At 44.8% G+C, this 25,409-nt stretch overlaps 1 protein-coding gene across 1 annotated transcript in view; it reads right to left on the reverse strand.

The window, feature by feature from the left end:
- Apbb2 (amyloid beta precursor protein binding family B member 2) overlaps window positions 1-25,409 on the reverse strand; it is a 267,412-nt gene that overhangs the window by 51,216 nt on the left and 190,787 nt on the right. Inside the window, exons 9-10 of the mRNA XM_033758829.1 lie at window positions 14,548-14,694; window positions 12,422-12,549 (exon numbers count right to left, since the gene is read on the reverse strand). Of these exons, the coding sequence (XP_033614720.1) occupies window positions 12,422-12,549; window positions 14,548-14,694 (275 nt within the window). The remainder of the gene's footprint in view (window positions 1-12,421; window positions 12,550-14,547; window positions 14,695-25,409) is intronic.

Genomic DNA, 25,409 nt, shown 5'->3' on the forward strand with positions numbered 1-25,409 from the left:
GCCACTTCCAGTTAGGGATGAGAAAGAGGTGGCCAGGGCCCCAAAGAAAGCCAACTTCACATTGTGTCACTTAAAAATATACAGGAAAGAGTATGTCTAAATTGTAACTGAAAGCTGGAAAAAAATCATAGTGGCTTTCTAGGTGATGAGAGCCTTTGTATATTCCTTATTCTCTAATTAGTATATTTTTCTGGTACAATCGTGAGCAGAAGGGCTCCAAAGTTTAAGAGAATTATAAATAAGAGTAATTTAAGTTTTGAAGATATGCTACATACCATCTTCTCTAACCCACTCTTTTGAAGGACATTCTAATTGTACAGTAGAAATAAATACACATGTTATCTTCTATTTTACTTTCAATACTTGGTGAATTTAATGAATAGCATTACATTTCATCTTCCTTAATAAATATCTTCTATTGCTTTTCTTATGTCAATAAAAAAGACAAAGCAACTCTTAAGCTAGAAGCTATATAGAGATAAATCAGAACATTTTCCATAGGCAAAAAAGGGACACAGACATTTACTCCAGGCCAATGACTCTGTAGAGGAAATATATTAAGAAATTTCACACCACTCATTAGATATAACACTTCTAGTAACCACTGCTTATCTTTGTAATGGGATTCCTGGTGGTGGAGAAAGTTATTTTGGCAAGCAAGTTCCTTTAGGGCCTAGGTGATTTCAGTGACACTATTTATTATTCTCTAACTTATACAGACAACCAGAAATGTCATTTTGCTTGTCAATAAATATTAACTGGCTATACAGATATATTTTTAACTTGTTGCCCTTCCAGTCACTCAAGAAGATTATAGGAAAGAAGCAGAACTTCAAAATGTTTTCAGATTGGGTAATATTTCCCCATTACTGAACAACAGGGCAGTCAGAGAAAACCTGCCTTTTAAACATCCAATTGGTTAGTGGAACATTATAACTGGCAGTATTTTATCAGGTGCTTAATTAGCAAAGTAAAATTTTAAACCAAGTAGAAGGATGAGGAATTGATTCTATAAACTGACTAAACATTAGTTGGAATTCAACCATTTCTGATTTACAAAAATGGCAATGTCATATAGTTCCATTCAAAATAGTGTAATGGAGACATTAACTTTAAACTTCTTAGCAAAGAGGAAACATGACCAACTAGACAGTTTTCACTCTTAACCAAATTCTTACATGAAAATTCTTTAAGATAGAATGTTTTCCAGACGCAAAAACTCAAAAGAAACTGGCATGTCAGTTTTCCATACAAGGGTGATTGTACAATACAGTATAAGAGGAGATCTTCAGTGATATTCTCCTCATGGGGTTATCACTTATAACTGTACTGTGTATAATGAAAGCTGTATTCATAGGGATATAACATTTTCTAGTGATGACACAAGGGGTGAGGGGCCAAGAAAATGAAAGTCTAAAACTAGAACTGTGCTCATACAAACTTGGAACTATATAAGGTTATCTCCCAGAATCTACAGAGCAGTGTTCCCCAGGGTACTCTGAGGCGGCTGGCTCCAGAAATTCAGGTCCTCTTGCAGTTCCCTGGTGTGAAGCACAGCCTGAGTTTCACACTCACTGAGTATTATGAGGACAGCTCAGAGCCTTCAACAGCTCTGACCTGTGTTAGGGGCTATCTCCAAGAGCAGGAATCACACACAGTTAGTCCTAAAATTATTTGAACCTTTATGAAATCTTTTTCTTTAAACACCAGTATTAAGATATTCAGCTCAAAACTTTCTAGCAAACTTGGGTAAGACTGATAGTCTTCAAACTGATCACTTAGTGGTCACAATGTTTAGAAAGTGAAACAAATAGAACAGAACAGCAAAGAAAAAGTGAAAGGCAGAACACACAGTGAAAGTTAAGTACGACTGTGTGAAACGGTTATATTTGAGAATAGAATGAATATTAAATTATGCCATAAACTGTATTTCTTACGAGTTATGACAAAATGATTTGAAAATCAAAGACACACACACACACACACAAATTAAATGATTATAAAGGATGTAAGAGTCTGTCTAATGTTTTTATTTTTAAAATATCTAATAACTGTTAAGGTTTGGATAAAAAAAGTCCCCCAAAAGGCTCAGGTGTTCAAAGATGGGGCTTTTGGAAGGTGACCAGACTTTGCAAGGCACTGACCTCACCAGAGCAACCCACTATGAATATGCTGCTTAGGAAGTGAGGCCTGGCTGGAGGAAGTACTGCGCTGGGGGCGTGACCCGGAAGGGATTATTCTAGTGCCTTGTTCAGTCCTCCCTTCCTTACTCTCTGTGCTTCCTTCCTGTCTGAAATGAGCAGTTTTCTTCTACCGTGTTTCCCCACCATGACATTTCTGCCTTGCTGTAAGTCTGAAAGCAATGAAGTCAACCAACCATGGACTCAAACCTCTGAAATCATGAGCCAAAATAAATATTTTCTTTTTTTTTAGTTGTGTATGTTAGGTTTTCTTTCCAGCAACAGAAGAATGACTGGTACACTTTCCTCGTAAAATTTGTCTTTACATGAGAGGAGACATATAAATAAGCATTCGGTTACACACAGCTTCCTTCCAAGAAGCAGGAGTGTAGGTTTCCACAGGCTGCTGTTGTGTCCACAGGAGGATGAGCCTGTGCAACACAAGGAAAGCAAGGATTCGGAGAGGAGACTTTTGGAAGGCACCTGGGCAGGAGCACTGAGCCTGGCCTGGCTGGAAGCAGAGAGGCAGGTGGGCTGAGGCCTGATCTCTCATACCCTGGGTCTCGCTCCATCTTGTAAATTTCAGAGAACAGCACAGCAACAGTCAGGATGACTTGGGTTACAGGGTGGCAGGTTTTTGAGGATGCAGACAGACACATGGTGGTTAAGGGTTAAGCACTGGGAGTAGAGAGACAGGTACAAGTGATTTTGAAAATTAGCCAAAATTTGGATATAAAGCAAAGAGAGGACTATATATTGTTCAATGTCACGGTAGACAAATATTTAACAGGCTTTCTTAAGGATTATTTAATTTTCAGCAGTGCTGCCCCATAGAAATGTAATTCAAGCCACATAGGTAATTTAAAATTTCCCTACCAGTCACACTGCACAAAGGCAAAAGGGAACATATGAAATTAATTCTAATATTTTATTTAATCTATTATGTCCAGAATATGATCCTGTTCACTATGTAATTAACATAAAATATGATATTTTAAAATCTTCTTTTTAATACAATGTCTTTGAGTCTACTTTGCATCTTACACTTTATGGCAAATTTCCATTCAGCCTAGCTACATTCCAAGCTCAAGGGCCCGTGTGACTTGTGGCTGCCAAACTGAACAGCCAGGGTCTAGAAAAACATTTCTTTGTGCAACTTTCTGCTAGTGACGAGGACTCAGAACCTATGAAGTTAGCTGTTGATTTATAAAACACCAATACGCTTCACAAACTACAAGTAATTCTTACATCTTTCTGCTTAAAAAAACAAACAAAAGAACAAACAAACAAGATAATCCCACAGGTGAAGGTTTTTCTTGGAAGTGGAGCATTAGCCAGTTTTGCGTGTAACTTAGAAATCCATTTCATCACCTCCTCTTTGGTGAGACTTGCATTTTATCCACTGGCCGTGCCAAGGCAGGGGGGTACACACATGCAACTCATCCTGCTGAAGGGGCTTTCTGAGACTTGAAAGCGCAAGTGCCTCCTGGTGGAATGGTGATCCTTTCTGGAAGATTCTCAGCCTCTCCCATGCTCCCCTCCTTTGGTATTTTGCTGGTGCCCCCATTAACCAGTTAAATAAAACCTTTGGCATGGACTCACTACCTATTTTTAGAAGGTTTTTTTGTTTGTTTGCTTTTTGAGGCAAGGTCTCACTATGTAGGTGAGACTGACCCAGAACTCACTATGTAGCCCAGGCTGGTCTCGAACTCACAGCGATCCTCCTGCCTCAGCTTCCGGAGTGCTGGGATTACAGGCGTGTGCCACCATGCCCGGCTTTAGAAGGTATTTTAAACAGCCTTATTGAGGCATCACTAACATTCATATTTCAAACACATATAAATTTTTCCAGATTCTCATTCTCATTTTCTCTTCCCCCCTTTCACCTTCCGTCTCTTAATATTTTACATGTTATGACTGATTCAGGGCAATGCTTCTGGGAAATATTACTGTGTTAATAAAGATAGTACCCCTGGGAGCAATGCTTGGCATTTCTCCAAAAGTACTTCCATATTTCTAACAGCACAGAGGTGACTCCCACTGCAGGAGAGACCAGGATTCTGAGTGAATGTTCCCTCACCTCAAATCCTGATTAAGCTACAATAGTAGAACTCTCACTCCAGTATCCTTTCTCTCGATTTGCCCTAGCTCTTTACAATTTATTCCAATTGTACAGAGCAAAACTTTCCAAGTTTAATCTGATGTTCTCAAATTCTTCTTATGTTCTTAGACACTGGACTCACCAAGAAGCCAAAAATCTCAGGATGATTACATTTGAATTAAAAAGGTCCAAGGCAACAGCTTGAGTGTGAAGAGCAGTGACTGCACATTTATTTGTAATAATGTGAGGCTTTTAGCAATTCTTCGAGCACTTAATCAGGGACTGAGCATCTGCAGAATGCCAGAACCTAGAGAGGCTCTGGCTGCAGCAGTTCTAATTTCCTCTGTTTTCAGACACGAATGCAGGGTTACAGGGGTGGTCTGGCTGTTTCTCCACTAAGCCCACTCTTTCTTGTCCTGGATGCTTTGAGTGGTCCAAGAAGATGATGTCACTTTCTTGAGTGACACAGAGAACTACTAGGTCCAAGAACACGTGATGGCCTCCCACTACACTCAGGCCCATTCTTCACCTGGCAAAGGACTCTGGAAGTGCAGGATGGAGGATCTCCAGGGACCACCAGAAATGGCTGTTCCCTCAGCACGCAAGCAGCATCAAGTTCCATGCTTCATTGGCTGTGTGCAACACGCAGCAGAGAAACTGGATGCCACGCCGAGCCAGAGGCATCAACATGGATGACTGTCTCCAACTGCTCACCAACAGCCATGGCCCCACTATGAAAGATGTGTCTGAAAATGCCCTCCCACGTGCCCCCGAAGGGAACTCTTCTTAGACCGTTGCTTACAGTGTCTTTCCTTAAAGGTTATTCTTTGCGAAATGTATAGCGAGCATCCTGGCATTATTAATAGAAGATAAGGAAGGCACTTTTAAAGAGATAAAATGTAGCCAGAGTGTAAGTCAGCAAAAGAGCCACGTAAATCCTGATCCCCCTGTTTATCTTGGGGCTGTATTAAAAAGAAATTAGCTCCAGAGGTCAGGACAATCCTGCAGCGTGGAGAAAGAATTACTGTTCGCTCCCAGAAGACTTTTCTCCCCGAGGCAAGACAGCACACACCCTAGATTAAACTTTCATCAACCATCCTTGGAGTTCTATCAATCTTTCATTACTGTCTGGCTTGGAGAATCTTACACTAGAGGTCATTAGGAAAATGTCTGCCAAACAAGGACTCGCCGAATTGTACCTAGGAAAAGCAGCATCGGCTGAGCAAAAAATAGAGATAACTTTCAGATTAGCTCAAAAACTAAGCCCTGTTATTTCTCTATTGTCTCAAACACACATGCCCTTTGTCAGGGACAGTTTCTATCAATTTAGAAAGGAAGTCTCCTTGGAACGAGGTACTGCTCTCACCTGCAGTGTGGGATAGCTAAACAAAAGAATGGCCACACTCACTGGCTGAAAATGTCATCTGCTAAGGTTTGGCTCTCACATATCCTCCAAGGGTCCATATGCTGAAGACTTGATGCCAGTGAAGCTACTGGGAGATTGTAGGACCTTAGAAATGATGTCCTCATGGGGGTAAGTGAGGTCACTGGGGTGCGCCCAGTATGAAATTGTGAGCCAAAATAAACCTTTCCATTTTTAAGTTGATTATCTCAGGCATTTTGTCAGTGATGGAAAGGTGACTTATGCATCCTCCCAATGATAGACATGTTCTCTGTACTGTGTAAGTGGCCTCCTCCCTCAGCCTGTGCTAATTCAATCTTAAGAGTAACAAAGGAGGGGCTGGACAGGACCAGTCCGGAGAGAGAAACAATACCAGCTTTTGAGCAGAGAGAATATCACATTAAGAATTGTAAATAGTGATGCAAAGGGCAAAAAGGTAACGTGAAGACGTTATCGTGGGGGCAGTAATTGCAAGAAGGGGTTAGAACTTACAGGGTTGGAAAGAATGATTAACTCTAGGATGATATGCACAAATATCAGAAACAAAGGACGGTGTAAGGCCCTCTTCCTTCTCTGTGCTGCACAGTCATCAGAGCCCAACAGATTCAAGCCACAGAAGCAGAAACATGTTTTGCAGAGTCTCATCCCTGGTAAATCAGAAAAGACAGGAGGGAATGGTGGGTTTGGAGCTGAGACCTACAATTTAATAAAAGGGGCACAGAGTGAGAAACCGGAGCTGATGTGTTTCACACTATGTCTGAGGCCAGTTGTTTCACTTCTGTTTTGGGTGAGTTTTAAGCTGGCAATCGTCTGCCTATCCAAGGACTCCATTTTCCAGAGTCCCTTGCTGCTGGCCAATGGGATGTGGACAGAATATGGCTCAAAGTGACATCTGCAAGTTTCAGGTTGTCTTTAACATGGCAACAAGTTGTTGTCCCAGTGACCCCAGGATGGCATCTGAAGGAAGGCATAGCACCTACCCTGTAGGAGCCTGAGCCTCAGTGGCCCAGAGCCGCCCTGCCAGAGGGTACAGCTCACTGCAGATTGCTGTGCGAGAACTAAGCTCTAGGGTGCAATCCAGGGACCTTGTGAGCACACACAGCAGCAGTGCATAGGGCACCCCAAGAGCTAGAGACAAGAATGTCAGTATGAACTTAATCCTGCCTATAACAACTTCCTACACACAGCAACCATGAAGTTCACCTAACTACTCTGCACGTTTGTGACTTTGCTGTTCTTTCTGTAAAGATCTGGGCCATACTACGGCTCCCAGTCTGGGTTCGTACTTTTCTTTTCCTTTAATAAATAATCCTTTTAAATATAAAAATCAGACCTACCTCATGGGCCATCCATAAAACATACCTAGGGCACACAGTTGTCAACCTCTGCTTTCAAATCCCTTATGTAGTCTCTCCTCACAAGGAAGCCAGGTCCTTGAGGATAGGCACAGGCCACAGCCTTCGCCAGTCTTCCTGCTGATGCCTACTCCAGTGTGGATTTAATACACACTGGATTCACGCCTCTCCACCTGCTGACCCTTGGTTATCTAGGCCACACAGCAGGTCTTGTTGGGATTAAGACAGCACCTTCCACTGGGACAGGTGCAAATACCTGGAATCTCCTCTTGCTCTGCTATGAGCTAGAAGGGTTGCCTCAGGTAAAGCACACTCTTCTGTCCTAGTTTCCTCATCTCAAAACAGACTGAGAGCTACTGACAGCCAACCTGCCCTTCACACTAAAAAACCTATTCAGTGAAGTTATGTATATTCTGATTAAATTACCCTAGTGTTACTTAGGACCCCTACCCTCATAAAAAGTGTTTTCAAAAGAAACAAAACAGCAAAACCACACTGGCAAGAAAACAAGAGCATGGACTAGATGTGGCAAAAGCCTTTGAAAACGAACCAGAGTCTTTTATAAAACCAGTTGGGAATATCCTAGGAGAAAAGAATATTAAATAAAATATTCCATACAATTGAGACTAATTATATTCTTTAGATATAGTTCCTGAGATAATTGGATAAAATATCACGAAGGTGAACTCTTTGGAAATTTATAAATACCATACTACATTGGAAGATCTTACTAAAAATTGTTCATTGGGGAAGAAATGAGAACCAAGACCTGTCATGTGAAGGTACAAGATCCCAATAATGAATGTAACTGTACTGTATCCCTAAAATGTACCAATAAACTCAATAAGGAAAAATAAAATAAAAATCGTTCATCAAAACCAGAAAGGAGATGTGTAAAAAAACTACTTGGAAGAGAAAGTTTGTTATACAAACCATAACCATATACAAAAACAATATTACAGCATAAGCATTCAAATGAGGAAGAAAGTGCTGGTTATTAAAAATGCTTGTATATGATGGCAGCTGACAGCTTCTGCTCATTGTGAAGGAATTTTCTATCTTCATTAGAGCAGGGCCAACAGGATCTCTACTTGCAACAGTTATTTACTGAAAGTGATTCAAATTTTTCTTAATAAACAAAAGCTGCAATTTGGTGTCGCCACTGATTTAAATGAATGAGTTTACTAACCAGAGCAGGATCATTCGAAGTGTTCCGTGAGTAGCATTTCTACATAGCACAGCGCTGTGGCCTGGATAAGTGTCAGGTGTTGAGAGCTTGGTCCCCAGCTCATGCACTAGTGGGAGGGAAGGGGAACCTGAAAAGCTTGGATGTAGTTGCAAATCTTCTGGCCATATGGGGACATGCCCTCGAAGGGGACCATGGAACGCTGGACTCTTCTTTCACCTCAGGCTGTGCTTCCCAGCCAGAAGGTGAGCAGCTTCCTCGGTTTTGTCTTGGCCATCATGGGCTTCCGCCATGACGTGCTATCTCCCAAAGGCCCAGAGCCACGGGGCCAACAAGCCATGGACTAAAACCTCCAAAATCATGAGCCAAGATAAACTTTTCTCTCTTTAAAGTTGTCATCTCGGGTATTTTGTTATAGTAATACAAGTGGACTAATTCAGCAAGGCGTCCAGTCAAGCCTAGATGGAGCTCACCTGGAGGGTTCAGTGCACACTGCAGAGAGAGACAGCCTAGGGGAAAGGGGCCCGTCATGCTTTATTTAAGCTAGTATCCTAGGTGAACCTTTTCGTTTTCTGCCAAGGAAAATACACAGATATCTCACCTGATTGTTCTGCTATGGTACACTGCCCACTAATGGGGTCTGAAACCCTCTGACAATTCTGCCCACCCATTTTCCTTCCTCTTGGGTTAGCAGGCTCCACTGCATATTGTTTAGTGGAGACAAGGATCTAGGTGCCCCTTCCTAGAAGATGGACATATATCTGACACAAGGGAAAAACAGGGTCCTCTTAATAGATCCCTACATTCAGTGATTACATTTGTTTGTTTTGTTTTTGAGACAGGGTCTCACTATGCTCTTCAGGTTGGCTTTGAACTCACTATGTAGCCCATGGTAATCTTGAACTTATAACAATCCTCCTGAATGATGGGATTACAAGTGTGAGCTCCCACTCACAGCTACACTTGCTTGTCTTTGACACTTCTGTAAAAGAATAAGGAAAAAGATGTTCCTCAGGGTCTGAGTAAATAAGAATGCTGAAGCTAGAGGTCAGCTTTGGTCTCTGAAACAGGGAAGTGATATCCTTACCACCCACCCTTGGGATGGTGGCCTTGCAGGGCCACAGAGACAAGATGAGAGGGGATGAGACAGCCACCTGTTCTAGCTGTTGTCCCTAGTTGGGTAAAACTCCAGCTATAAGGCTCAGAACTCTGCTCAGAACAGCAATGTAAACAGAATGGGTCAAACTGGGGAACCCAAAGCATGGTGTGGCCAAGAAGGGAGACAGCCCTGCTACACCAGGCAACAAAGCAATCGAGACAGGCAGGGCTCTCAAGGAAAGGACAGCACCAGAGCCAGAACTGAAGCACCAACAAGAGTCTTCTCCAACTCACCTAGGACAGTGTGGGGCATCCCTACAGGCTACCTCCTCACTGACAGTAAACTCACTGCCTCAGGAATTTCTTCAGGGCAAATCTGTACCACTTGAAGTTCTTAAGAAAATGCTAAACACAAACACTCTCTGAAATTCTGAAATTACATGGCTAAGAGAAGAAAGTACACTGCCTTTGGAGGGAGGTTTTATGTCCCCAGTGCCTGGTATACACACTTTTCTTGTTCATTTTAACCACGTCTAGAAATCCCCTCTGAGATTCCATTTTCTCAGCAAGGAAAGTTACAAAAAAGAATGTGAAATGGGCTCATTTTCCCCAGAAAAATGAAACACTTTTATGTTTTATTCATGCAAAGTGAAAACTTCTTCCCTTTGCTGAATTACAAATTGAATTTGCTCTTGTAAATTGCCATATATATGTGTGTGTGTGTGTACACACACACACACACACGCACACACATCAAAAGCAAAGGAAAGTTTTTTTAAAAAGCAGGAATACAAAGGTCCTTTATAGTCAGTAAAAACTCGGGGCCAATGGGGAGAAACAGACCCTTTCCCTGGCAAACATGCTTCTCTATTTACTATTCCAGAAGCAACCCCACTTAAGGGCCCCCCATAACCACAGAGCTTGCTGAGACCCTGACAGGCCATTGGAGGAACGCTGGGTATATTTCTAAGTTACATTGCTCTGCCAACACAGATGAAGAATAAAAGTGACCCACATTTCTGAAAACGCAGCTGAGGCGATGCTAGCTGATGTACCCCAGCATCACTAGGGGTGGACTATGAGGGGCTCCTGCTACTGTGTAGGACAACTGAACTCTTTCTTGTCTCTCATCTGTCTTATATCACAGACTGTCCCTGGAGCCTCCCCAGTGGCTGACTCTTCACCCTGAGTATTTCAGAAAGGAAGCCATGCAATCAGCTGCATCTGTTAAGTGTACTTTGCTTTAAAAACTCAAGAGCAAATATTTGCTAGGCATTTTCCATGTCTCCACCACCGTGCCATTATACACACATGCTTGCACATATACATACGCGATGGGCTCCTTACTATGATTATTATTTCTCAGATGAGAGAAAATGAGGGTTAGGGAGCGTGAATAATTTTTTCAACTGGGAATTTGAATAATCCTTCCAATCACATAGCATTTGGACTCATTTTAAAGTGTTGGAGTGGGCTAAAAATCCTCATCAGTGAAATCCACAAACAACTAAAATTTAAAAATACACAACCAGGCTTGGAGTACAGTTCAGCATTTGTGCATTTTCCTAGCATGTTCATTGTCCTGGGTTCAAGCCTTGGTATCCAAAACCAAAAAAATCCTCATGTAACCACACCAGGTTGTACAAATCTTGGCTTCTGTCTTACAAACAAACTGCAGGGGCAAAGGACCTGGGAAAGACCAACCATCTTGTACCTAGCATCTTCCGCCAAGATTGAATGTTTTCAGTGATTACCCAATGTCATCAGAGTTTCCTCATGAAAGTATTCACATGATGTCAAAGTATCAGGTCCAGGGGGGTACAGCTGTGCCCAGCAAGCAAACAACAGGTGCATACTCAGAATCTGTCTACACATTCACCTGCAGCTCCCATCCCCGTGGTCAGCACGTGTTACTGTTACAAAAATCTCAAATGCACTCCGTGCCCAGGAAGGTTCATCCAAGTCAGTAGTCAGACAACACTTCTCTCTTCTGTAGATCAATATTTAGCCACAGTCTTTCCTCTGTAGTTTAGAGTATAGAACTAAACCTGAGGTTAATCAAATGCATCAATGCCCAGCATTCATGGCGAAAGGCCGTGAGGAAATAAGGCAGGTCCCCTTTTGCTTTTTAGAGAGGACGAGACAACCTGATAAAAAACCAGAATGCCCAGAATGGACCCATGAGCCTGGGTGAACCATCTCTTGTCAGGGATTTTCACCCGCTTTTGTAATACTCTTGTCCATTTTCAACAAAGCAATATTATACATTGTATAGCTTGACCTAAATGATAGGAGACCCTCCAAGACCATGATAATTGCCAAAGACTGACCATAATTTAAGGTTAACTACATTTAACATAGTCCAAGTACTTATCGGTGGTGTCCAAGTATGATGCCTGTGATAACTGTTGCTTACATTATTAGCTACAGTTATGTTCTTGAAAATTGGGATATCCTTTTTTCCAGGTATCTTGGAGAATAAAAAATTCATAACACATTTACCCATTAATAACACATTTTCAATAGAATTCCACAAAAATACACACAGAATGCAATTTTTTTTGGAATGCAATTTTGATATGACCAAACATTTTAAGTGTTAACAGGTTTAGCCAACTCCAACCCCAGAAATTCCAAATACTCATGATTTTGTGATCTAAATTCGGTGATTAAAGGCTGTGCAACCTTATCTTTCCAAGGAGAGCTTCTACGAAGCAAATGCCACTAGGCAAGCAGGTGAAGTGGCTGGGATTCAACTGATTGAAACAGAGTTGGTTAGAAGAAGACTGCAGAAAGGAGAAAATAAAGGGTTCAGATTGCCAGGAGAGCTGGGAACTTAGTAGAATGAAGATGATGAGGAGGAGAAATACCAGAACTCAAAGCAGGAGCCAGAGCTGACAAAAGATTGGAGCTACAGAAAACACCAAGGGATGTGCCTCACAGGGCTTCTGGGCAGGGAAACAGAGTTGCGCTCTAATTTGTTACATTACCTAGCAGTTTTCTGCCAAGTCTCATATCCAGTAAGGCACTGTAAGACCACACTGTGGTATGAAGCTGAAACGGGGCCCAGTCAGGGACGGGGACAGCCCTGGGACTCACCGGCCGTTGTCTCGGCCCACGCCCCACACGCGGATGCTCACGATGGGCTGGGAGTGTAGCACGGTGCGGTCCATGGGGTCCACCAGGCTGAGCATGTCGTTCTCCAGGATCAGGTACATGTCTTTGCCCTGGGGGGCAACAAGAAACACTCTGTCTTCCTCATGCAGGTCCCACGTACTGAGCACACTTACAGCCACCTTGGGGCATTGTTTCAGTGCCCCACAGAGGTCACCCCTTGGGTCAACAATTTATCTTCCCAAAAGGGATTCCTCTTTTCCAGACTAAAATATTCATTCACCCTCCCACTCCCCCAGGTCCCCAACCCTTCTCTTGTTCTCTAAGTCCTCTGAAGCATGTCTCCAGCTGCTTCCTAGCCGGCTCTTAGTTTTAATTATTTACAGATCTGCATATTTAAGAAGAAAGGCAATGCGGAGGCTTGGAGCATATATATTATTTTATATACTCCATACACATCAGACTCTGAAAAGCATTCTCTCCCACTGCCCTGGTCAGACTCTCGCAGGTATCCCCTCAGCCTTTAGGAAACTGCAGCCAGCAGACAGGGCTCTGTAACATTTCTCAGTGCTGATGGTTCACATTTATTTGCCTTTGTATCACACACACATACCTTGGGTGCTTGAGGTGCCCTGGCTTGGGAATGCTCTAAATGATCCTACAAGAGCTGGCTTTGTTATCTCTAGCATTGGGAGAAACTGAGGTCGAGAGGTTGAATGACCTGTGCATGGTCTGACTCAGAAGCTAGGTGCTGCCGTATCACCAAGACAAGGCGGCGTCTCGGTTTCTCAGCTCTTGTGTTGCAGTTGAGGTCTGGAAGCTTTGGTGTTCCGTGACCCCATAGCCGTTGGCCCTCTGAGGACAAGAGGATTATTCAACTTCATTCCTTCCATGTGTAATCCTCAGGCAGCACAGGGAGGCTTCTTTGTGGGCCTTCTCATCCCAAAGCAAGAGCAGCCAATTGCTCTCCGGCAAAGTTCCTTTTTTTGATACAGGGTCCCACTATGTAACTCAGGCTGGCCCCCAGCTTACTGCGATCCTCCTGCCTCAGTCTCCTGAGTACTGGGATTACAGGTGTGCATCACACACATGAGAAAGCTCTTGAGAGCGACATTTGAGATTCCTATCGAAGGTTCTCAGAGTGAACGGAGCTCCACTGGCAGGGTCGGGAACCTACCTCCCACAGTGAGTGAATTTCACAGCCCAGTCTGGAAGCCAAATGCTCGCTCCCACCTTCTGCTAACTGGACACAGACAGGGTCTGTGCAACAAGCACTACACTAAGGTGCCCCAATTTTTGCAGGTCTTAAGTACAGTAGCAATATGGCTTTTCCTGCTTAATGTGACTTTTATACAAATACGCTGTTCTTCCTATTACTTTCTTTTTTGCAATTATTTCAGTTAAAATGGAATCATTCTGTGGAAAGTAAGAGAGAATGTATGGGCATCAATTCCACAACTCATGCATAATGTAGATTTCCAGACTAGAAATAAAGAAAGGTGTACTGCAAAGGATTAATTGGTCACCTTCCAGAGTCGTGGCATCAGTGTGCTTCTGCAAGTGTGCACGGAGGTCACATCTTCCTTTGAGGAATACACTTTGAACTCTGGGAGGCTGGGGCAGAAGAATGGCAAGTCTGTGCCCAACCTGGGCAACTTAATGAGAATTTGTCTCAATAGAAAAATACAAAAAAAAATAAAAACAGGGCCAGGGATGCAGGCCCGGGTGGTTCAACCCCCGGTACTGCTAGAGGCAAAAAGAAAAGAAAAGAAAAAGAATATACTTTGAGAAAGCAGTGTGTCTTCTCCCAGGAAACTGTCCTAAATAGACTGGCACAACCATTTTGCACACAAAATTCAGAGGCTTCTGGGACCATGGATCTGTGAGGACCAGAGAATATCAGGAGGCTGAGAAATACTCTCACGCAGGGCCTCAGTCCACGCTGGGATGCCGCAGTGCAGACAGCGGTCACCTGGGTGTGCCGTGCAGACACTGTCTGCTTTGCGGGGAACACAGCTGACACACACCCAGCCCCTTGTTCCATGTCTCACAGAGCTGTGGGAGGGGGCTCTGGAGGAGCTGGCCATTAATTATGTCCACGCACTGCTTACCTCTCCCCAGATGCCAACCGTGTCACGGATGTCGTTTTTGCAGTACGAAAGCTGCCTGATGCAATTGTTGACAGCCACGCTGCTTTTACCTGGGGCGAGGTCCTCCTCTGCCATCTCTACCCACCCCAGAGAGCGCACAGCAAAACACTGGAAGGCAAGGCAGAGGCAGGAAATGAATCTCCGGTCCACGTCAATCCACGTCAGTTCACACCAAAACCTTTGGGCACCATAGGTTATGTTTAATGCGCCTTCAAATGCCTCACTAAGTTTGACCATCTGATTTGGTTAACTAATCTTCTACTGTTGGAGAATTAAATTATGATTCCTTTCTGCAATGAATAAATTGTCAGAATGTTCTTGCTTAATTTGTGCAGTGTGTTCAGCTGTTTTTCCCTCAGATTACCAGGTGTACCCTATTGAGCTAAGTAAGGGGTATAAAAATTTTCCTGCTCCTATGATCTATGTTACGGCAGGTTCTTTTTCTTTTCTTTTTTTTGGTACCAAGGATCGAACTTGGGTCCTTGCGCTTGCAAGGCAGGTGGCAGAACCACTGAGCTAAATCCCCAGCCCCAGGCTTGTTTTTCAATAGTAAGAAATGCAACCCCATGAGAACTGTTAAGCATCTAGGAAAAGAAACCAAGAGAGAGAATGAATTAAGTACATGTAGAGTGCTTTTTCGTAACAATGCAACACAATGTGTAACACCCAAAAAGGGAAGAAAATGGAGAAAAAGCAACAAGTAGGCCTGAGGTGAAATAGCATGTGTTACAGGACTGAACGCTGAAGTGCCGTGCGATGCGTGGAGTTGTGAGATGCATCAGAGCACAAAGCTCACTTGCTCACTACCCTTGGGAGGTATTTTCCCTGAAACCATGTCTCTATCTTCCTTTTTCAAGTTCTGATATTCATTTTCCATTTTCACTTAAAAAGCCTTATGCGCTTATTTGAACAAGCCAAAAATCCAAAGATGTCTTCGGCAAAATCCCCTTCGTGTGCGTGTGATCAGGCTATTGTGCCCATCATGATCACCAGGGCTGCTGGCCGGTGGGCTGGCCTGAGCTATGGTCTCTTACCTCTCTCTGAATCCCCACATCCCTTCTAAATTGTGCACCTGTTGAAGAGATCACTTTTCTGGGATAGAAGGGGCAGGTGAGCAGCCCCTACACTTCCACAGGAGCCAAAGGATGGCTCCCAAAGTACAGCTTACAAAGTTTCCAAAAGTGAACTTGGAAACAAACTGAAGAAATGCAGCCGCTGTCCTAATGTGACCAATGCTGAATCCAGTGTTATTCTCCACTCCAGTCACACAGGCAGCCTGGGTACCTCTTTCCCAAATTGCTAATCATGCTATGTCAGGGGAACTCCACCAAAATGCCAACGACAAAAGCAGCAACCCAGTAAGCACTTCACACATGGAGCCTCAAGTGCCAGAGGCAAAGGCTGGGTAACGGCCTCAGATGTGAGCACACAGTGCCTTCTACAGATGGACCCAGAGGAGGGAGCAGGGCCCACCCTAGGAAAGGCTGTGAAAGCCCCACACGGTTCCCCTGTACTTGTGCACACTGCAGGGACGCTGCCTGAGGGGATGAGGAGATCACAGATACCAGGCTGACTTATGGCCCAGGCAGGGCCAGCCCTTGGTTGGAGCAGAGATGCTTGCTTGTCCGCTAGCCTGCCTGCCCCTCCTGCAGCTCCCTTCCTCATCTCTGGGCTGTTTCTCCAGGCAGATACGCCAGCCATGCCCGGATGCACACCCCCAGCCTAACTCACTGTTTATTAAAGCCTGCAGCGCCCTGCGTCTGAGCTCTCAGTAGCCCCCCACCTCTTCACAGGGCAGCCCACTGGACTCTTCTGGCTCCCAACACAGGCTCTACACACTCACTTCAGCCTGGTGCTCTGGCCTTGTTATTACCCTCCTAGCTCCAAAAAGAAGCCGAACTCTCTTGATTCGGAGAACATCTATATTACCCCTACTTTAATAGCAGAAAACAGGAAAACACAATCATATCATCTGACACAGAAAAGTAGGCACTGTTCCCCCACGTCAAAGTTTACCTCACTTACCCTCACCTCCATGATGGGAAGCCAGTGTATCCATTTCAGAGACAAGGAAACTGAGTGAAGAGCAAAGCCAGTAAGTGTGGGTCTGGGCTCCCCCGTCACTTGGGGATACGCCTCTGAGACCTTTCTAGAGGGACAGTGTCACATGGGACCAGCCCTGCAAGAAGACTCAAAACCAGTCTACAATATGGCTACAGTTCAGAGCATCTACGGCTCAAGGGCAAGAGCAGCCTGAATTCCGGTCTTAGCTTTGTTTTACAGGTACTGTGACCTTGGGAAGTCATTTATTAATGTAAGTTCTCAGGTTTTTAAATTTATAGATAAAAGTGTAAATAAGGTTCAAATGGTATAACTGAGAGTGTGAAATAGGAAGAAAATGGCTAAAGGGGAAGTAGGAAGGGGAGGGGAAAGGAAATAAGGGAAAAGAAAAAATGGAAAAATGGAAACAAAGTCTTTATAAATAGGGAAGGGTCAAGGAGGTGAAGGGAGGGCATGGGTATGGGGGAAAAACAAGAACCAAGACCGGTCATGTAAAGGTACAAGATCCAGTGATAAATGTAACCGTACTGTTTGCTTTAAATGTACCAATAAACCTAATGGAAAAAAATAAACTTATAGAAACAGGAATATTAACAGTAATAGTCTCACAGGTGGTTGTGAGGAGAAAAACAATACAACATAGGCAAGAATTTGGCACACAGAAAACACTCAGTGAACACTTACTGGATGAACAGGATGCGTATAGCGCATACTCATCTCAGTTGGAGTCAGCAAAAGGGGAAAGTGACAGGGGCAGAAGCCCCGCAGTTAAGATGACCACAAGTCTCCGTTCTCCCCCATGGCCTGTCTCCTGCAGGTCATTCTGGCAAAATTTAGAGCAGCCCTTTTCTAGACAAAAATGTTCTGGGGGCCAGGGATTTAGTTCAGTGGTTTGGACGCCTGCCTTGCAAGCACAAGGACCCAAGTTCGATCCCTGGTACCCCCCCAAAAAAGTTCTGGGTTGGATAATGAATGATATGTTCATCTTAGTTAGAATCCCAGTGAATTCAGCCCCTGGGGTGGATGTGAGGCTGGGATGGCGTACCATGACAGGTAGACACTACTTTCTGCTTACATCTCAGTGTCCCTGCCAGGGCACCTAGGACAGGCTACTGGGGGAAGCTCCAACCTGTGAATACTTACAACAAGTCATCAATGATAAGAAAGGGAAAAGACATGCTCAGTTCAGCAGCACACATATTTTAAAAAAGAAAAAGAAAGGGAAAAGAATATGGCTGTCCTTTGTCCCCATGGATTTCGGTCTAAACAAGCTTAGAAAAACCTAATGGTGTCTTTCTTGGCTAAGAAATATGAATCATCCAACTACCCACAACATAATCAGGATATTGCTCTGTCACGATGATTAAAAAGGAAACAAATGCCCAAGCTATATTCTAATTATTCTGCACTTTTCATGTGCAGTCCTGAAGTTGTTATTTGCTTAATTTACTTTCTGAGCTGAAAGGAGTCACCACCATTCCCTGTGGACAAACAAGAAGGAAACAGGTGCAGGAGGAATTCTGAGCTCCACCAGGGGTCAGTAAGGCTTCTCCCCAAGAACAGGGCAGCTAAGAGCAACTGGCCCTGCTTGGTGCTGCCCTGAGTGTCCAGGAAGGGTTATGACCATAACCGCCACCCCCACCACATTTTCTGGGGCTCTTGCCATCTTTGTTAGTTAGCATGTAAGGGGTGTCATGGTTGAATTAGAAGGGACACAGCTTTTGGCCTGGCTTTCCTTCTCTCCTATTTGTTCTTGAGTCCCCTATGCCCCCACCAAAGTCAAGTTATCACATCTTAGCTGGAATAGTCATCCCATTTCCAACTTTCATTTCTGAGTCCTACATATGCCTGAAAGAATCTCTTCCTAAAATATGTGTAGTGGGGCAGCACACAGCACAAAGCCTGGGTTTTTATGGCCAGGGTGTTAGGTTCGAATTCCTCCATTCCAATCACGGGGTGCTCAGCCTCCATGACTTGCAAGATTATTCAGGGGAAAAGGGATGATGCTATGAGCTCACAGATTCCACAGGAATGAGGACAGGAAAGTGGTGGGCATATTCAGGGACTCAGCTGATGTCTACTTCCTTCTCTCTGGCTCCAGAAGACTCTACCATTTCTTGCTTTGTTTTGCCCAGAGTTCCCCTTTCTCCTCTCCCCAGATGAACTTCTAGGTCCGCCTCTTCTCTCCCCAGAGCTTTAATGGAGACAAGCAGGGTGAGAACAGCTGGCAGAATGTGGGGGAAGTTCCTCATTCCTGCGCAGAAGTCAGGTAAGGGTGAGATCAGGGCTGGGAGCTGGAGAGGTGCAACATGGGATTTGCCTCCCCAGCAAGCCAGCCTGGGTACAGCGCCAAAGATGGCAGCTGAGGTGCAGAGCGGCACACACCGTGCCCACTGCACACTCAGCGCTCTGTAACGGCTGAGCAAGAGAGATACAAAGGAAAATGGTGCCAGAATGGATAGCAACACTAAATTATGGATATTTAAAAACTAAAAAAAGTTCATAGAGAAAAGCTAAAATTTGGTTTAATGCCACAAATGTAACCCAAATTACAATCATTTATAAGAATAACCATGTACGCCTAATTTCTGAGCAGCACAATAGCATCTGTGTATTCAAGTCCATGGACATTTATCGAGTGCCTCTCTGATACCGGAGGCCTGCAGGACTGAGTCACACAGTCTGTACCGAGAAGCTTGTGATGGGTTACTGGCATTATTAGCAGGGACCTAGAGTTTGGCACCATGAAATAAGGGGACTGGGTGCTTATGGAGGAGTCCTTTATTCAGAGAGGGAGTTATGGACAGGATTCTCAAGGATAGGATCTTGTAAGATGGTAAGAGTCATTTGTTCACAAACATTTACGACTTGCTATGTGCTAACTACTGGAGATACACCAATGAACCAAATGGACCACTCTTCTCTGAGTAGCATCTCAAAAACCTAGAAGGGCATATTCATTTGGCTGCCATGCTAAAGGCTCCACGGCCCATCACCCTGGACCAAAGGTCCCACTGTATGAAGGGAAGGGCAGTGAGGGTAGTGGCTGGGGCTCAGGTTAGCAAGCCACTAACTGGGATCAAACGTCAGGCCAGCCACATACGAGCCCTGTGCTCTGAGACAAGCTACTGAGTCCTGGGGGGCAGCCTCAGTTTCCTTGTCTGTTACAGCAAGGATAACAACATGGACCTCCTAAGGTGCTAGCCAGGTGAAATGAGAAGGCTTCTGCTAAGTGACGTGCGTAAGACCTGGCTCAGGAGAACGGCTGAGGAAAGGCAGCCAGTATTTTCTCCAAGTCTAGTATGTGTCTGAGTTGGGAGACGCCTCTGAAAGCCAGTTATGCCAATCCGGTTTTGTTCTGGACACTTCAGGTGGGGAAGTGGGGAGGACACAGGGCCTAGCGAGGAGGCAGGGCTCCATCCTCTACACAAGGGTCGGTTCCATCTCCTCAGCTGACTTCCAGGGCTCTAACTATGGATCCATAGCTGAACACTCACAGGTGAATTTCAGGAAGTTCTAACCAAAACTGTGTGTGCGCATATTAGGGAAAGCGGGCCAATGCTTCCAGCAGTTTTCCAAAGGCTATGACAACATGAAGTACTTGAAAAGATTTCCAAGGAGACTGGTGGAGACATCATTGATGAAGACATCAACTAAAGCGCATGTATCGAGCTACAAAAAGCTTAGTAGACAACACCAGAGTTTTTTTTGTGTTTTTGTTTTTTTGATTAATGGATGAAGAACATGGTTAAAGGCTCTATTTAAGAAATGACCAGGAATTTGTGGATAAACAAATGGGCATGGAAAGTACAGAAGGAGGGAGAATGAGCTGTATAACTGGGGGAGGCTAAGCTGTAAGTGGGTCTAAATGATGCAAAAAGCTCAGTGAGGGAGTCCAGTACCCAGACTTCAATACAAATATCTGTTCCGGATATATATCTCCCTGATGTTACCTTGATGCTTCAGAAAAGCCTGTTACAAAGAGATGATCCTCACTGGCGGGGGAACTAAAGGAGAAGGGGAAGATGCTTGGCAGAGAACACGGGAAAGCTCCTGAGTGGAGAAGAGGAATTTAACACGAGAGAAACAAAAGCCCCAGGAATTGGCAGACCTTCCGGGAGGACACAGGGACTTGAGCGGCGCAGGCAACTGGGATTCAAGCCTGTCACACGGTGACCCTGGCTGCTGCCAGTTATACAGAGCTGCTCCATGGAAACTGCCACATCTGTGAGGTTGTGAGGCTGCAGCCGGGTGGGAAAAACCATGAATTCCTGCTGTGTGTAACTATGAAGAACATTCCGAGAACTCATCCGGGGCACACGTGATTCATTTCTCGCAGGACCAGAATAACACAGGGAGCAGTCATTCCATCTATCACCCATGTTCTGTGATGTTCTCTGACAGTTAAGAACAGGCCTCTCCCTTTTCACTTCCCACAGCTACTGCAAGCATTAGGGACAGCGGCAACCGAATTGGAATCTGGTTTCTGCGTGGGGCTACAGTGTTTTGACCATTTAGGATTCACTGAAACATAAAGCAACAGGTAAGCAAAGGCCTTGATTTCAAATGACTTTCACAGAACCCTTTCTAAAAATGTGCAGCTGCTTCGAGGTTCAAAGCATCCTGGTTGAATGTCACCTCCCTCAAAAGGAAGCCACTGGTGAATCAGTCTGTGGTCACTGTATGCAGGCATGTAGATTACTGTCATTAAGCAGATGATTTTGAAATAAAAGCAGTCTTTGCTCCTGCTTTTCTTTGAAATACTGACATGCTTTCTAGCTCGGGGATATAGTAATTCTACAGGGTCAGGTGTGTGGGGATTCCCTCAAGTGGTGTTGACCTAGTTCTCCACTGAAAAGGAAGCAAGGAATTAACCTGGTAAATTATTCAACATGACAATGACCTTGGTGGCCACAGAGGACCAGAGTGCATCTCTGCCCTATCCCCAGTGCACATCAGCTATACCTGATGTTTCCTTAGACTGTCCGCCACGCAGTGGGCATTCAGGTGGAACACAAGACATACGGCCCTTTGGGACCCATGGCACACTAGTGCCATTTACTTCAATCTCCCTCTTCTTATTTTTCCAAGTACAATGGCCCTATTGGAAAAGTTCATGGCATACGAATATTTCATGGGCCCTTCCACAGAAGGTGTGGTCACACTAATAGTTGACACCATCACCAAGCACTTCCAACAGTGCCAGGTCCCACGGGGTGAACTCTAGGTGAAATACCACCCTCAGTGCCCACCTTCTTGCCTCCCGCTCACTCACCACAGGCTGGCACATTGTGGGCAGTGATATCCTAGCTGGGTCACCTCTGCCCACAAATCACTTACAACACCTGGTCCGTGGAGACTCCTACTCATCTTCTGAGTGAGTTGTCACAGTGTCACGAACAAGTTATAGAAATTTAAAAATAAGACCAGAATGTCAACTTACTAGTTTACAGAGAGCAATGCATCACTCTGAGCTGACCCTAGGGTTGGCTAATAAGAAGATTGGCTCCCTGGGGAAAATCCACTTTTTTTGTTTGTTTGTTTGCTTGTTTTTTGAGTCAGGGTCTCACTATGTAGTTGAGACTGACCCGGAACTCACTATGTAGCCCAGGCTGGTCTTGAATTCACAGTGATCCTCCTGTCTCAGCCTCCCAAGTACTGGGTTCCCAGAGGTGTGCCACCACACCTGGCCAAAATCCATCCATTTTTAGTCATCTGCCTGATGCAAGCTGAGCAAAAAAGACGCAAACAGAGAAGCCTGAGCCAACTTCTCAAGGGCCAGGGACCAGCCTGACAGGATAAGGCCTATTTTTATCAATGGAAAATTTGAGCACAGGTGGGTTTAACAGAGAGAAGCAGCCAGTGATCCCAGGCTGTCTAGGAATAAATTAGGTGCACATGTGTATTTAAATGTAAACTCGCAGGCATTTCACATTAGACACATGTCATCTGATGCCCACATGTAATGGTCATCATCATACTGGCAGTGGCCATTTATTGAGGGCCTTCTCTGCACTGAGTATGTTATATGCAAAATTCAAGAGCAGACCTGGCAGGAAAGCACAAAAGTGAGCACTGCTATTTATTTATTTACAGGTCACTTTCTGGATGTAACATGCTTGACAACACATAACACAGCATGTTCTCACAACAACTCGAGAAAGTAGGTAATGTTTCTTATTTTCTAAATGAGAAACTGAGGTGCAGAGAGCTCAGTTGTATTGTTTAAGGTCATCCAGTAAGTCACAGAAGCAGGGTCTGGTCCTCAGGTGGCTCACTCTCTGCATTTCACGGAAGAGGAAATCAGCTTCATGGAGTTCAACCAAGTGTCGCCATTGAGGAGCAGAGCCAGCCCAAGCCCAGGGCTGATCCCACCACCCTTTGCTCTGCACTAGGTGTTCTACAAACTGGAATGCTCAGCCCTTGGCTCCTGCAGACCAAGTCTCTGTATGCCACCATCTCGAAGAGGGCCAGCACAAGTGACACACTCAATAAACTGCCAAATGAAGGCACTTAAGCTTGAGACAGACAGAAGGACCAAACAGGGCTGGAGTGTAACTGGCTCCATTCCTGGACCTAAACTCCCTGGCTGTGTCCTCTGCATCCCTGGAGGGATAATCCTGTTCTTGCAGGCAGCAATAAGGATTCATGGGGATGTGGACCCCCTGAGGAGGCCCAGTACAGTCCAGGGGAACAGCTGGTTTTACTCCAGCAGTAACGAAAATGTATGAAGCCTCAACTCTGAAGCCAGAGCACAAAGGTTTGAGTCCTGCTCCAAACTTAATTCCTGAGTGACGGGGCCAGATAATATGCAGGCCCGTGCCTCGGTTTTCTAATTTGTAAAATGGCAACAGCTGTAGTATGTATGTTCTAAGTAACGTTGGGAGCAATAAATGGTACTGCCCAACTGAAGTGCTTAGGATGGTAAGCAGCCGCTGGGCTAGCTTTTATCATTATTAACTCCAAATTACCAACAAATCTTGTTGTAAGTCATGTACAAATATTCATTTAGTCAGTAATGGGGCTGGGTAACATGTTTAACTCCAAGTGCTGTTGTAGATCAGATGACCAGTTCTTCCCGTGAGCTTATCCCTGCCTGGAACCTAATCTATCCTTGTCTGGTTTATCAGGAGCTCCACCTACAACAGCTGGTGGGCCTATCAAAATAGGCCTGATATTGGGTGTAGTGGTGCATGTCTATAATCCCAGTACTTGGGAGGCTGATGCAGGAGGATTGCCATGAGTTCAAGACTGGCCTGGACTACACAGTGAGGCCATCTCAAACAAACAAACAAACAAACAATTAACAAAATAGGTCTGAAGGCTCAAGCCTACACTCAAGGGTCCTGGGACACTTAGAGGGGCAACCTGAGCTCTTACTGTAATTCATTCTTTAATTTGGTGTCTAACTGATTCGTGACCTATACTGTGGACACCCAGGTGGACCTAGGAGCTGGGTGCCCAAGCCAACTTCTGTGCCAATTTCCTTCCTAGGTGCCAGCAAGATCTAGTCAACTCATTGTCACAATGCCACCTCCTTTGTCCCTGTGTTATAACACAGACTCTGAGCTTCAGATGTCCCTGAGATATGTGTTCCCATATATATGTGTTCTGACCACTCGTCGGGGAGGACCCTGGACACTGACCAAGCCCACCGAACCTTTGGGGAGTATAATCCCAACTGTTCCTACAAGCACCAAGCAATATGGGCCAAGTACAGAACTCAATATTTTGCTGAAGTAGTAAAAAATCTCAAAAGACATTTTTTCCTTTTTGGGGCATTGGACCTCAAACTCAGGGCCACATGCCTGCTAAGTACACACTCTACCACTAAGCTACATTCCTGTGAGAGAGAGAGAGGGGAGACATACTTCTTAAACCCAACACGTGGCAGTGTGATTCAGGGCATTTCCCAAATCCCTTCTTCCAAGCCCCAGTCCCAGCTCCTCCCAGACAGTCTCAAAGCTGCCCAAGGCCCAGAAGGACAGCTCTGAGCTACCACAAAGCATCTGCAACAATCATGCTCTGGGAGTGACCAAAGAAGTTCTCCTGGTGGGACAGAGGGCATGTCGCACAAAAGGAAACTGGAGCCGATCTGCTGCTAGAGACATACGCGGACCAACACCAAGTCGGGGACAGTAAACACCAGACTCACACCCCCCTCAGACTGAGTAAGAGCCCAGGGAAGTGGAGGCCAAGAAGCTGTGCTAGCAGAATCCTGCTTCTATTCCTGTTGATAAGCAGCAGATGTCTGTGCTGCTGGGAAAGTGTTCTTGCTCCCTGAAAGTGTGAGTGGTATTTTAATTTTCCCCTGCAGGAGTCTTGGAAAAGACTAAGAGGCAAGTTCACAGGTCCACATGGCAGATGTACACTACAGATCATGTTTCTGCTACTGCAAAGCTGAGATGTGTCATCTGCACAGTAAGCACAGAGTAAAACCATCCATCTTGCATACCCGAACTCGGCACGAGGTGTGGGACACTTTATTCTGATAGGAGAAGTAAGACAGCCACGGGAACTCCAAGGGAGACACAGATCCAGGGGAAGGAGCAAAGAGACGCCGGATCAGGAGACAGGCAGGGTCTGTGAGCCTGGAGAAGCAGGAAGCAGTCAGACCTGTGACATCACAGGCAGATGGAGAAGGTTCACAGGTCGATCTCAGATCTAATGAGTGTATGTGCAATATTCCTATAAGTAAGACCATTATTCTAAGTAACAGTTTGCCATGATCTCTAGGCACTCTGTGAAGCAATTCAGAACAT

Source organism: Fukomys damarensis, unplaced genomic scaffold (assembly GCF_012274545.1).
Source record: "Fukomys damarensis isolate Sample0158 unplaced genomic scaffold, DMR_v1.0_HiC HiC_scaffold_35, whole genome shotgun sequence".
NCBI classification, from domain to species: Eukaryota; Metazoa; Chordata; class Mammalia; order Rodentia; family Bathyergidae; genus Fukomys; species Fukomys damarensis.